The sequence below is a fragment of the Odontesthes bonariensis genome, chromosome 8 (assembly GCF_027942865.1).
Source record: "Odontesthes bonariensis isolate fOdoBon6 chromosome 8, fOdoBon6.hap1, whole genome shotgun sequence".
NCBI classification, from domain to species: domain Eukaryota; kingdom Metazoa; phylum Chordata; class Actinopteri; order Atheriniformes; family Atherinopsidae; genus Odontesthes; species Odontesthes bonariensis.
Window position 1 is genome coordinate 185,866 of NC_134513.1, and position 14,135 is coordinate 200,000.

The window sequence follows — 14,135 nt, forward strand, 5'->3', positions numbered from 1 at the left end:
AGTTGAGACATGTTATGTTTAGAGTGTGATGTTTATAGATATATATTGTTGGTCAGCTCAGAGCAGAGCTGCCCCCTGCTGGTCATGTAGCGTAACTGTCGGCGCTCGGTTAGAAAGGTGTGACGAGTCGACAGAGTGAGGATATGAAACTAAGGCTGTACATATTGTTTATGTATTCAGGTTGCTGCAGCCGTAGCTTCTGTTGCTTTGATGTGTAACTCACCATGTGATCATCTTTACGCTAGCTGTAGCATTTAGCTCACCTGCCTCTGATCCAGTGCACGTCACGTGTTATGTCTGTTGTTCCGCTCATTAGTGTGATGTTTACAGAGAGTAAATGTTAGCATGTGATGTTGTTTATGTGTGTTAATGATAGTAAGTCAGGTGAAGTGTGTTCAGGGCTGTGATGGTGGGAATTACAGGCAAATAGAGATTCAATTTCAGTTCTTCTTTATTAGAGATTAAGGCAAGGCATCTTTATTTATATAGCGCATTTCATACCAAAGGCAACTCAATGTGCTTTACATAAAGACAAGGCATTTAAAAGAACAGAAAAACACAGTTAAAAGCAATCAAAGAAGATTAAGAGCTTTATTCTTTATTCATTTGGGTATTTGTTATTGTTCTTTTGATAGACACACATGACCTTATTGGCTGCAAAGAAAGGGAAATAAACCACCTGAACATCCCTAACCGTCTGATTGGCCTTAAGTTGGTGTTCTGGCCCCAGTGTGAACTTTGGGCTAAATTATATCAGGCGTTAGTTCAGGGGTTAACACAGTGTCTTCACTACATGTTCAGAACTCTAAGGCACAATACTTTAAGGCCTTTGGTAATCAGTCATTCTTCATTAACACCGTTGGTGTGATTAATGTCCCTTTGCTTTCCATTCTGAACAGCTTGTTAGGACAGAGATTTTAATGTTTTTAATGGTTTCCGGCCCGTCCTCACAGTGAGATCCTCTCGCCCTGCACCAGGCGGCCTCGGATGGCCCAGGTGTCCTGTGGAGTCAGCACAGATAAACCGTCAGCTCAAAACTAATGTTCTACAGTTTAAGGTCGAAAACATTTAATCACATTTTCAGAGAAATTGTTCTTGATGACATGTTGGTTTGATGAGCTTTGCTAAGACAGACTGTCCCAGCCTATCTAAGGAATCTACCCTAACCCTGTACAGATAGGACGGATTTAGAAGCTAAGAAGCCATAAATCGATAATAAACCTTTATATATATATATTTATACTTTTATAAATTAGCTCAGGTGTGCGGTCTGACTGAGGTTAGGAGTCCTGCAGTCCTGCAGGTTCACATGTAAACAGAAACCGGACCGAGCCAGTCCAGACTCGAAGGCGTCTGACCTTGAAGGCGATTCCGTCCACGCCGAACTTCCTCTCAGCGATCTCCTTCACCTCATTCTCGATGTTCTCCTGCGTGGTTCCCTTCACATCGATGTAATAACAGTCGCTGCTGGCGTAGTGGCAGGAGATGGCCTGAGAGAAGATACCGAGTAAGATGAGTAATAAGTCAGAAGAAGAGTAAGATACAGAGTAAGATGAGTTGCTCAGCCGGCCTCCATCAGAAACAACTTTCTTTAGAAACCTGTCAACGTTAGTTTGGGAGCTTTTGGTTTTCTGGGTCTCTATGAGCTGCCTGTGGATGTTTAGTCTCTGGTAGTTTTCTGCCATTAGCTCAGTTCCCCTTCTGTTCCTGTCATCATGTCCTCGGCTGTCACTCGAAATATGTGTCCTGTAGCAGTTCAGTTCCCACTAAGTGGTGTAACTCTGCCCCCTGCTGGCAGAAACTGGTACTGTCCCTGTCCAAACAACTTGGATAGATTCAAGGCAACCTGATCCTAAACAACTTGGATAGATTCAAGGCAACCCGATCCTAAACAACTTGGATAGATTCAAGGCAACCTGATCCAAACAACTTGGATAGATTCAAGGCAACCTGATCCAAACAACTTGGATAGATTCAAGGCAACCTGATCCAAACAACTTGGATAGATTCAAGGCAACCCGATCCTAAACAACTTGGATAGATTCAAGGCAACCTGATCCTAAACAACTTGGATAGATTCAAGGCAACCCGATCCTAAACAACTTGGATAGATTCAAGGCAACCCGATCCTAAACAACTTGGATAGATTCAAGGCAACCCGATCCTAAACAACTTGGATAGATTCAAGGCAACCCGATCCTAAACAACTTGGATAGATTCAAGGCAACCTGATCCTAAACAACTTGGATAGATTCAAGGCAACCCGATCCCAAACAACTTGGATAGATTCAAGGCAACCCGATCCTAAACAACTTGGATAGATTCAAGGCAACCTGATCCAAACAACTTGGATAGATTCAAGGCAACCTGATCCTAAACAACTTGGATAGATTCAAGGCAACCTGATCCAAACAACTTGGATAGATTCAAGGCAACCTGATCCTAAACAACTTGGATAGATTCAAGGCAACCCGATCCTAAACAACTTGGATAGATTCAAGGCAACCCGATCCTAAACAACTTGGATAGATTCAAGGCAACCTGATCCAAACAACTTGGATAGATTCAAGGCAACCTGATCCAAACAACTTGGATAGATTCAAGGCAACCCGATCCAAACAACTTGGATAGATTCAAGGCAACCTGATCCTAAACAACTTGGATAGATTCAAGGCAACCCAATCCTAAACAACTTGGATAGATTCAAGGCAACCCGATCCTAAACAACTTGGATAGATTCAAGGCAACCCGATCCTAAACAACTTGGATAGATTCAAGGCAACCTGATCCTAAACAACTTGGATAGATTCAAGGCAACCCGATCCTAAACAACTTGGATAGATTCAAGGCAACCCGATCCTAAACAACTTGGATAGATTCAAGGCAACCCGATCCTAAACAACTTGGATAGATTCAAGGCAACCCGATCCTAAACAACTTGGATAGATTCAAGGCAACCCGATCCTAAACAACTTGGATAGATTCAAGGCAACCTGATCCTAAACAACTTGGATAGATTCAAGGCAACCCGATCCTAAACAACTTGGATAGATTCAAGGCAACCTGATCCAAACAACTTGGATAGATTCAAGGCAACCCGATCCCAAACAACTTGGATAGATTCAAGGCAACCCGATCCTAAACAACTTGGATAGATTCAAGGCAACCTGATCCAAACAACTTGGATAGATTCAAGGCAACCTGATCCTAAACAACTTGGATAGATTCAAGGCAACCTGATCCAAACAACTTGGATAGATTCAAGGCAACCTGATCCTAAACAACTTGGATAGATTCAAGGCAACCCGATCCTAAACAACTTGGATAGATTCAAGGCAACCTGATCCAAACAACTTGGATAGATTCAAGGCAACCTGATCCAAACAACTTGGATAGATTCAAGGCAACCCGATCCAAACAACTTGGATAGATTCAAGGCAACCTGATCCTAAACAACTTGGATAGATTCAAGGCAACCCGATCCTAAACAACTTGGATAGATTCAAGGCAACCCGATCCTAAACAACTTGGATAGATTCAAGGCAACCCGATCCTAAACAACTTGGATAGATTCAAGGCAACCCGATCCTAAACAACTTGGATAGATTCAAGGCAACCCGATCCTAAACAACTTGGATAGATTCAAGGCAACCTGATCCAAACAACTTGGATAGATTCAAGGCAACCCGATCCTAAACAACTTGGATAGATTCAAGGCAACCTGATCCTAAACAACTTGGATAGATTCAAGGCAACCTGATCCAAACAACTTGGATAGATTCAAGGCAACCTGATCCTAAACAACTTGGATAGATTCAAGGCAACCCGATCCTAAACAACTTGGATAGATTCAAGGCAACCCGATCCTAAACAACTTGGATAGATTCAAGGCAACCTGATCCAAACAACTTGGATAGATTCAAGGCAACCTGATCCTAAACAACTTGGATAGATTCAAGGCAACCCGATCCTAAACAACTTGGATAGATTCAAGGCAACCTGATCCAAACAACTTGGATAGATTCAAGGCAACCCGATCCTAAACAACTTGGATAGATTCAAGGCAACCCGATCCTAAACAACTTGGATAGATTCAAGGCAACCCGATCCTAAACAACTTGGATAGATTCAAGGCAACCTGATCCTAAACAACTTGGATAGATTCAACCATTTTCCAAAGTTCTGCCACTGGTGTATCAGATATTTATCAGAACTGCTTTGGAAGAACATAAAAGAACATGAAGAATCATTTATATTAAAGTAAACTCTGGATATAATTAGGTTATTTGTTGATGGATTTCTGGATGCTAAACTCACATCAACCCAAACTTTATCCCAACCGAAGGCAGCTTTCAGATTTGGAACATCTTTCCTGCATGTTTTATCTCACCCAGAGATCTGAACCCATAAAGTCTGGAAACAAAGCCCTGCGGATCGGTGCGTTACAAGAGGCTCTGCCATGCAACGCCATTGTTCTTTAAGGTAGATCTAGAGTTTCCTTTGTTTCCCTAAAGCCTAAGGCAGGTGTGGGCAGAGCAGGTGCATTGTGGGTAATGTAGTACCTTGCGGAAGCCCTGAGTCTGGTTCATGCCGGAGCCGTGGATGAGCAGCGGGTGGAAGAAGATGGTGTCGCCCTTCTCCATCTCCACGTACATCCGGGGCTGCGTCGGGTCGTAGTCCCTCACGCCGTGGTACATCTTGTTCACGCCGCCCTGAGGACACACAGTGCTTTAAAGGGATAGTTCGTGTGTGTGCACGTGTGTGCGTGCGTGTGCACGTGTGTCGCCCACCTCCCACTCGGGGTAGTCGTGCTCCAGCAGGATTCCCTTGTGCGTTCCCGGCAGGACGACCAGGCAGCCGTTCTGCCTGTTCACCTTCTCCATGGCCGTCCAGGAGCAGACGATGCGGTCGGACGGCCGGAACGGGAAGTAGTGAAGGTCCTGGTGCATCGGGTGGCGGGAGGTCTTCTTACCTGGAACCACAGAAAGCAATTTGTACAGCACAACTGATCTCCAGTGAGCTAAATATCTCCCGAAGGACGCCGACTTTCACCAAACTGTTATCGGTGAGCAGATGAAGGTGTTTTATTCCAGAAATAAGGTCCTGGTTTAAAGAAGAGGACCTTCCCCTTTAAACAAACTGTTTGTTATCTAACCAAGGCTTTAAGTTCGTTAATAAGCTGATAATAAGTAACACAGCAGCAGTCTGCTTTAAGCCAGATGTTCCTGATGTTACCTGCATCAGGAGGCTTGTTGATCAGCATGGTGTGCATGGCCATGACGTTGGGTCCAGTGAAACACTCCACGTACTTCAGGATCTGACAGAAAAGCAGATTTAAAGTTAAAATCCATTTAAATCATCTTAAATCATTTTAAATCGGTTTAAATCAGTTTAAATCATTTTAAAGGGTTAGTTCGCCATTTTGCACATTAAGCCCTGTTTTTAGGTAGTCTGGGGTGAATTATAGATGTTCTGATCACAATTTGGACATTTGGTGCTGAATGGAGCATTTAGGTATCCACTGCTGCAGCTCGGGTCAATTTATCGAAATTGACCCGAAATTGACCCGAAAAATCGCAGCGAAATGTGCCTTCTAACAGTTGTTTTAGCATTTGGTGGACCTATTTTTCCGGACACCGTTGAATAGCAGCAGCAAGACATCCAGCCACTAGGTGGCGATAGTGCGTTGTTTGTGTACAATACAAATCAATGAAGACGGACAATAATGGTATTATAACTTCTCTGGAAGCGTATTTCGCGGTGATTTTCGAGCCAACGTATCGCTGTCCACCACAGACCACATGGTGAGTTTCATGTCTCTGCAAACGAAAGTTTAATGCCGTTTTATGATTGTTTGCTTGAGTGGTCATTGACTCAATGCAAAGGTGGGGGGGCTGCAGCAGTGGATACCTAAATGCTCCGTTCAGCACCAAATGACCAAATTGTGATCAGAACATCTATAATTCACCCCAGACTACCTAAAAACAGGGCTTAATGTGCAAAATGGCGAACTAACCCTTTAAATCAGTTTAAATCAGTTTAAATCCCATCCAATCAGAGCTGTGCCGTGACGTCCTGCTGTACCTGAGGCAGGCAGCAGTACTGGAACAGTTCGCGACTCTCCTGGAAGTCCTGCAGTTTGGAGACGGCTTTCTGATCCGGAACAAACTCAGACTTCAGGATGGAAACGTCTCTCATCACCACCAGGCCGGGAACCTGAACCTCCTGCCGACAGATCCGCTCAAACTCCTTCCTGAGGAGGCAGAAGCAGCTTCCTAAGCTCAGACAACAGATGGATGAAGCTTTATCACTCTGAGTTACTCACCTGAACCGTTCGATCTCCTCCTCAGACACCAGATTCCTGATGAGAAGGAAGCCGTTTTCCTCGTAGGAGACTCGCTGATCTGGGGTCAGCACTCCGGTATCATACGAGTATCTGCCCAGAAGATACGTTAGCATGAGATAGATACTACCATAGAACTCCAGTAAAAGATACTTTGGATGGGTAACTTTCCCAGGGAACACAGTGTGCATGTGAATGTTGCATTCAAGTCCAATTAAAATGTCTGATAACAAGCAGAGTGAAACTTTTCAAGGACTCAGGTATACAGAGACTTTATAATGTTTCACTTTATAATGTTTCACTTTGAAACATTATAAAGTGAAACATTATAAAGTGAAACATTATGAAGGCTGTGTTTGAAACCGCATACTACTCCTACTACTCCTACTAACTTTAACTTTTTTTAAGTTCCCGGATGCATACTAGATTCTCCTAAATGTTGGGTATGCATCATGAGGTCACTACTCATACTCAAACTACCCAAGATGCAATGTAACGTGACGTCGCCGATCGTCATTTCCTGTCAAAACGGCAGTTTCAAGCTAGCTACAACGAGGGTAGGTTCACTTCCTGTTTTCAAAACAAAAGCACCAATTGTATGGTAATGGCTTTCCCTATGATAAAAGGCAACGGGTATTTTATTTTGTGAAAATAACAGGAAGTGCGTTGCTCACTGCGGCTAGCTTTAGTAGCGCCAAATTCGTGGGAACAAAATTGTAAACAGTCGGTATTTTGTCAGGTTTTCAACACCTTGGGGATCTAAACGACTACTTTCTCACCTGAAAATGTTTCAAATGTTGCTAAAGTTTACAGAGTTTAGAGCTTAAGGGAAATCAGCTTCAGGCCGGCTGATTTCGGCTCGGGCAGGAGCGAAATGCATTGTGGGTAAACGCTCTGCATACTGTCTGATCGATCAGTATGTAGTATGCAGTATGCAGTATGTAGTGTGCAGTATGTAGGATGTAATATGTAGTATGCAGTGTGCAGTGTGCAGTATGTAGTATGCAGTATGTAGTATGCAGTATGTGGTGTGCAGTATGCAGTATGGAGTATGTAGTGTGCAGTATGTAGGATGTAATATGTAGTTTGCAGTGTGCAGTATGCAGTATGTACTATGCAGTATGTAGGATGTAATATGTAGTATGCAGTGTGCAGTGTGCAGTATGTAGTATGCAGTGTGCAGTATGCAGTATGTAGTATGCAGTGTGCAGTATGCAGTATGTAGTATGCAGTATGTAGGATGTAATATGTAGTATGCAGTGTGCAGTATGTAGTATGCAGTATGTAGTGTGCAGTATGCAGTATGTAGTATGTAGGATGCAATATGTAGTATGCAGTGTGCAGTATGTAGTATGCAGTATGCAGTATGTAGGATGTAATATGTAGTATGCAGTGTGCAGTATGCAGTATGTAGTATGTAGTGTGCAGTATGCAGTGTGCAGTATGTAGGATGTAATATGTAGTATGCAGTGTGCAGTATGTAGTGTGCAGTATGCAGTATGTAGGATGTAATATGTAGTATGCAGTGTGCAGTATGTAGTGTGCAGTATGCAGTATACAGTATGTAGGATGTAATATGTAGTATGCAGTGTGCAGTATGTAGTATGCAGTATGTAGTGTGCAGTATGTAGGATGTAATATGCAGTATGTAGTATGTAGTATGCAGTATGCAGTGTGCAGTATGCAGTATGTAGGATGTAATATGTAGTATGCAGTGTGCAGTGTGCAGTATGTAGGATGTAATATGTAGTATGCAGTATGTAGTGTGCAGTATGCAGTATGTAGTGTGCAGTATGCAGTATGTAGTATGCAGTGTGCAGTGTGCAGTGTGCAGTATGTAGTATGCAGTGTGCAGTATGCGGTATGCAGTATGTAGTATGCAGTATGTAGTGTGCGGTATGCAGTATGTAGTATGCAGTATGTAGTGTGCAGTATGCAGTATGTAGTGTGCAGTATGTAGTATGGAGTATGTAGTATGCAGTGTGCAGTATGCAGTATGTAGTGTGCAGTATGCAGTATGCAGGATGTAATATGTAGTATGCAGTGTGCAGTATGTAGTATGCAGTGTGCAGTATGCGGTATGCAGTATGTAGTATGCAGTATGTAGTGTGCGGTATGCAGTATGTAGTATGCAGTATGTAGTGTGCAGTATGCAGTATGTAGTGTGCAGTATGTAGTATGGAGTATGTAGTATGCAGTGTGCAGTATGCAGTATGCAGTGTGCAGTATGCAGTATGTAGTGTGCAGTATGCAGTATGCAGTATGTAGTTTGCAGTGTGCAGTATGCGGTATGTAGTGTGCAGTATGTAGTGTGCAGTATGCGGTATGTAGTGTGCAGTATGCAGTATGTAGTGTGCAGTATGCAGTATGTAGTATGTAGTATGCAGTATGTAGTTTGCAGTGTGCAGTATGCGGTATGTAGTGTGCGGTATGTAGTATGCAGTATGTAGTATGCAGTGTGCAGTATGCGGTATGCGGTATGCAGTATGTAGTATGCAGTATGCAGTATGCGGTATGCGGTATGCAGTATGCAGTGTGCGGTATGCGGTATGTAGTATGCAGTGTGCGGTATGCAGTGTGCAGTATGCGGTATGCAGTATGTAGTATGCAGTATGTAGTATGCAGTGTGCAGTATGTAGTATGCAGTATGTAGTATGCAGTGTGCAGTATGCGGTATGCAGTATGCGGTATGTAGTATGCGGTATGCAGTATGCAGTATGTAGTATGCAGTGTGCAGTATGCGGTATGCAGTATGCAGTATGCAGTATGTAGTATGCAGTGTGCAGTATGCGGTATGCAGTATGCAGTATGTAGTGTGCAGTATGCGGTATGCAGTATGTAGTATGCGGTATGTGGTATGCAGTATGTAGTATGCAGTGTGCAGTATGCGGTATGCAGTATGTAGTATGCAGTATGCGGTATGCAGTATGTAGTATGCAGTGTGCAGTGTGCGGTATGCAGTATGTAGTGTGCGGTATGCGGTATGCAGTATGCAGTATGTAGTGTGCGGTATGCAGTATGTGGTGTGCGGTATGTAGTATGCAGTATGTAGTATGCGGTGTGCGGTATGTGGTATGCAGTATGTAGTGTGCGGTATGCGGTATGTGGTATGCAGTATGCAGTATGTAGTATGCAGTATGCGGTATGCAGTATGCAGTGTGCAGTATGCGGTATGCAGTATGTAGTGTGCAGTATGCAGTATGCGGTATGCAGTATGCAGTGTGCAGTATGCGGTATGCAGTATGTAGTGTGCAGTATGCAGTATGCGGTATGCAGTATGCAGTGTGCAGTATGCGGTATGCAGTATGTAGTATGCAGTATGCAGTATGCGGTATGCAGTATGCAGTATGCAGTATGTAGTGTGCGGTATGCGGTATGTGGTATGCAGTATGTAGTATGCAGTATGCAGTATGTGGTATGTAGTGTGCAGTATGCGGTATGCACTATGTAGTGTGCAGTATGCGGTATGCAGTATGCAGTATGTGGTGTGCAGTATGCGGTATGCAGTATGTAGTATGCGGTGTGCAGTATGCGGTATGTAGTGTGCAGTATGCGGTATGCAGTATGCAGTATGTGGTGTGCAGTATGCGGTATGCAGTATGTAGTATGTGGTGTGCAGTATGCGGTGTGCAGTATGCGGTATGTAATGTGCAGTATGCGGTATGCAGTATGCAGTATGTAGTATGTAGTATGCGGTATGCAGTATGTAGTATGCAGTATGTAGTATGCGGTGTGCAGTATGCGGTGTGCAGTATGCGGTATGTAATGTGCAGTATGCGGTATGCAGTATGTGGTGTGCAGTATGCGGTGTGCAGTATGCGGTATGTAATGTGCAGTATGCGGTATGCAGTATGTAGTATGCAGTATGTAGTATGCGGTGTGCAGTATGCGGTGTGCAGTATGCGGTATGTAATGTGCAGTATGCAGTATGTAGTATGTGGTGTGCAGTATGCGGTGTGCAGTATGCGGTATGTAGTATGTAGTATGCAGTATGGAGTATGTAGTATGCAGTATGCAGTATGTAGTATGCAGTATGTAGTATGCGGTGTGCAGTATGCGGTGTGCAGTATGCGGTATGTAATGTGCAGTATGCGGTATGCAGTATGTGGTGTGCAGTATGCGGTGTGCAGTATGCGGTATGTAATGTGCAGTATGCGGTATGCAGTATGTAGTATGCAGTATGTAGTATGCGGTGTGCAGTATGCGGTGTGCAGTATGCGGTATGTAATGTGCAGTATGCAGTATGTAGTATGTGGTGTGCAGTATGCGGTGTGCAGTATGCGGTATGTAATGTGCAGTATGCGGTATGCAGTATGCAGTATGTAGTATGTAGTATGCAGTATGGAGTATGTAGTATGCAGTATGCAGTATGTAGTATGCAGTATGTAGTATGCGGTATGCAGTATGTAGTATGCAGTATGTAGTATGCGGTGTGCAGTATGCGGTATGTAGTGTGCAGTATGCGGTATGCAGTATGTAGTATGTAGTGTGCAGTATGCGGTATGCGTTATGCAGTATGTAGTGTGCAGTATGTAGTATGCGGTATGTAGTATGTAGTATGCAGTATGTAGTATGCAGTGTGCAGTATGTGGTTTGGAACACAGCCCAAGTGAAACATGATAAAGTGAAACATAATGAATGAAACATTATGAAGGGAACAGCAGCAAAGCTCGTCCTACCTGAGAGGCTGAGGGTGGGCGTGGCCGGTGGTCTGAGCATGAGTCGCCTCAGCGCTCTTATCGAACTCAGTTCAGGACAAACCACAGAAGAAGAAACAATGAAACAATGTTCACAGATGCAGAGTGAAATGCATCATTTATTTGAGCTTTTAGACACATTTTCAGGTCTGAACTGGCACAGCAACAGTACCAAACATCCTGTTATTTATCTGGACTTTGTGTCCTCTGAATCAACAGCAGATAACTGGACAAAGTTCAAAGGTTTTTCTTTACGTAAGGAGCAGAATGAGAGCCGGGAAAACAGATTCTGCTGCAGATAAATTGGAACAGAACATCCAACCCAACTCAGACTGTTTCAGGCACCTGCTTTGTTAAATATTTAAAGGTTTTAGATGCCACAAATAGGCCATTTTACAGCTTTTTATGGCATCTACCTTCGACCAAAAGTAACGATAAACTGAGACGGCTCAAATGTGGACCAGATTATTTATAAGATACTAAACAGGAACAGAGATCCACCTCTGAATAAACCTATAAACACACTTTCTAACAGCTAGCTTCAACACATAAGTGCAGCAGAGTTTCTGCTTCAGCTTCTGAGTCCCACAGAACCTCAGCAGCAGCTCCATCCATTTCTGGGTAAAACGGCTCACGTAATCATGTCAAAGTTGTAACTTAACTTAAAATATTTCAGCTATAATAATAATAATCTGTTTTATGGAGGGGGAACAGGATGATAATAATAATAATGATAATAATAATAATATTAATAATAATAATAATAACAACAATCTGTTTTCTGTAGGGGGAACAGGTTACTTCAGACAGCTGAAATATTTGGTTCCTCTCTGGTAAGTTTTCTAATTCTCAGGATAAATTGTGTGAGATGGTAGAACTGAACGAGATAAATGTCCAGATTAGTTAATTAGTTAATTAGTTACTCTCTGCCCACCAGCTACCGAAACATTACAGGTGTGAGCTTCAGGCTGAAACATGAGTTTGATGTTCCTAAAAACATTTTTCTGTCCTTTGAAAATAGAAGAGTTATGTCCTCATACATTACAGAATAACAGAGAAATATTTAAAGATATTAAGAGTTATGTCCTCATACATTACAGAATAACAGAGAAATATTTAAAGATATTAAGAGTTATGTCCTCATACACTACAGAATAACAGAGAAATATTTAAAGATATTAAGAGTTATGTCCTCATACACTACAGAATAACAGAGAAATATTTAAAGATATTAAGAGTTATGTCCTCATACATCACAGAATAACTGAGAAATATTTAAAGATATTAAGAGTTATGTCCTCATACACTACAGAATAACTGAGAAATATTTAAAGATATTAAGAGTTATGTCCTCATACACTACAGAATAACAGAGAAATATTTAAAGATATTAAGAGTTATGTCCTCATACATCACAGAATAACAGAGAAATATTTAAAGATATTAAGAGTTATGTCCTCATACATCACAGAATAACTGAGAAATATTTAAAGATATTAAGAGTTATGTCCTCATACATCACAGAATAACTGAGAAATATTTAAAGATATTAAGAGTTATGTCCTCATACACTACAGAATAACAGAGAAATATTTAAAGATATTAAGAGTTATGTCCTCATACATCACAGAATAACAGAGAAATATTTAAAGATATTTCCTATAAATGCTACAGCTTATTATCTAATGTTTCCTGCTATCAGCTGCTTCCATCCTTTATATCATTAATAAAAATGATAAATACACCCAAAGTGTGGAAAACAGTGTTTGCTGGCTGATGTTTATCAGATTAAAGTGAACAAGACAAAAGATGGAAAAAGACAAAAAAACAGCTAAACTGTGTCAGAACCCACATGAGTAGGTTTATTTGTAGTTTGTTTTACATGTTTTTAGTTGTTTTTTTACAGGAACTGTCGATTAAACTGAGATTTACAACTTTGACATGATTACTGAGTAGTTTTACCCAGAAATGGTGAGAAGCTCCGGGATGTGTCTGCAGAGCGCGCTGCCGACACCGGGGAACAGATGCCCGCTGCCCGCTGCTCGGTGTCCGGCTAAAGAACCGCTGCTTTAGCCCCCTAACAGCCGGCTTTAGCCCCCTAACAGCCGCTGCTTTAGCCCCCTAACAGCCGGCTTTAGCCCCCTAACAGCCGGCTTTAGCCCCCTAACAGCCGGCTTTAGCCCCCTAACAGCCGCTGCTTTAGCCCCCTAACAGCCGCTGCTTTGGCCCCTAACAGCCGGCTTTAGCCCCCTAACAGCCGCTGCTTTAGCCCCCTAACAGCCGGCTTTAGCCCCCTAACAGCCGCTGCTTTAGCCCCCTAACAGCCGGCTTTAGCCCCCTAACAGCCGCTGCTTTAGCCCCCTAACAGCCGGCTTTAGCCCCCTAACAGCCGCTGCTTTAGCCCCGTAACAGCCGGCTTTAGCCCCCTAACAGCCGCTGCTTTAGCCCCCCTAACAGCCGGCTTTAGCCCCCTAACAGCCGCTGCTTTAGCCCCCTAACAGCCGCTGCTTTAGCCCCCTAACAGCCGGCTTTAGCCCCCTAACAGCCGCTGCTTTAGCCCCCTAACAGCCGGCTTTAGCCCCCTAACAGCCGGCTTTAGCCCCCTAACAGCCGCTGCTTTAGCCCCCTAACAGCCGCTGCTTTAGCCCCCTAACAGCCGGCTTTAGCCCCCTAACAGCCGGCTTTAGCCCCCTAACAGCCGGCTTTAGCCCCCTAACAGCCGCTGCTTTAGCCCCGTAACAGCCGGCTTTAGCCCCCTAACAGCCGCTGCTTTAGCCCCCCTAACAGCCGCTGCTTTAGCCCCCTAACAGCCGCTGCTTTAGCCCCCTAACAGCCGCTGCTTTAGCCCCCCTAACAGCCGGCTTTAGCCCCCTAACAGCCGCTGCTTTAGCCCCCTAACAGCCGCTGCTTTAGCCCCCTAACAGCCGGCTTTAGCCCTCTAACAGCCGCGTAAAGGATACGATGCAGGCCGCGGACCCACCGAGGTGGCCGCTGAGCAGCTGGACTCTCTCCGTGGCTCGGGACATATTTCTGTCAGCTGGAGCCGCAGAACAGACCCGCTTTATGGGACAAAGTTCACCGCGGGGACGAGCACG

General features: G+C 43.6%; 1 protein-coding gene across 1 annotated transcript; it reads right to left on the minus strand.

Moving 5' to 3' along the window:
* Positions 1–433: 433 nt before the first annotated feature.
* phyh (phytanoyl-CoA 2-hydroxylase) lies at positions 434–14,123 on the minus strand. Its single transcript, XM_075471248.1, has 9 exons — positions 14,001–14,123; positions 11,023–11,078; positions 6,326–6,436; positions 6,085–6,253; positions 5,236–5,317; positions 4,791–4,972; positions 4,563–4,712; positions 1,359–1,490; positions 434–1,001 (listed from the first exon to the last, which is right to left on the minus strand). Exons 1-9 carry the CDS (start codon positions 14,064–14,066, stop codon positions 948–950), a joined length of 1,002 nt encoding a protein of 333 aa, XP_075327363.1. The 5' UTR covers positions 14,067–14,123; the 3' UTR covers positions 434–947.
* Between the last annotated feature and the right edge of the window lie 12 nt (positions 14,124–14,135).

Excerpts from the sequence above, each read along its gene's own strand:
- phyh (XM_075471248.1), bottom strand. The coding sequence starts at position 14,066 with ATGTCCCGAGCCACGGAGAGAGTCCAGCTGCTCAGCGGCCACCTCGGT. Across the intron at positions 6,437-11,022 it reads GCCCACCCTCAGCCTCTCAG|ATACTCGTATGATACCGGAG; the intron begins GTAGGACGAGCT and ends TCTTCTGGGCAG. Across the intron at positions 1,002-1,358 it reads TGGACGGAATCGCCTTCAAG|GACACCTGGGCCATCCGAGG; the intron begins GTCAGACGCCTT and ends CTGACTCCACAG.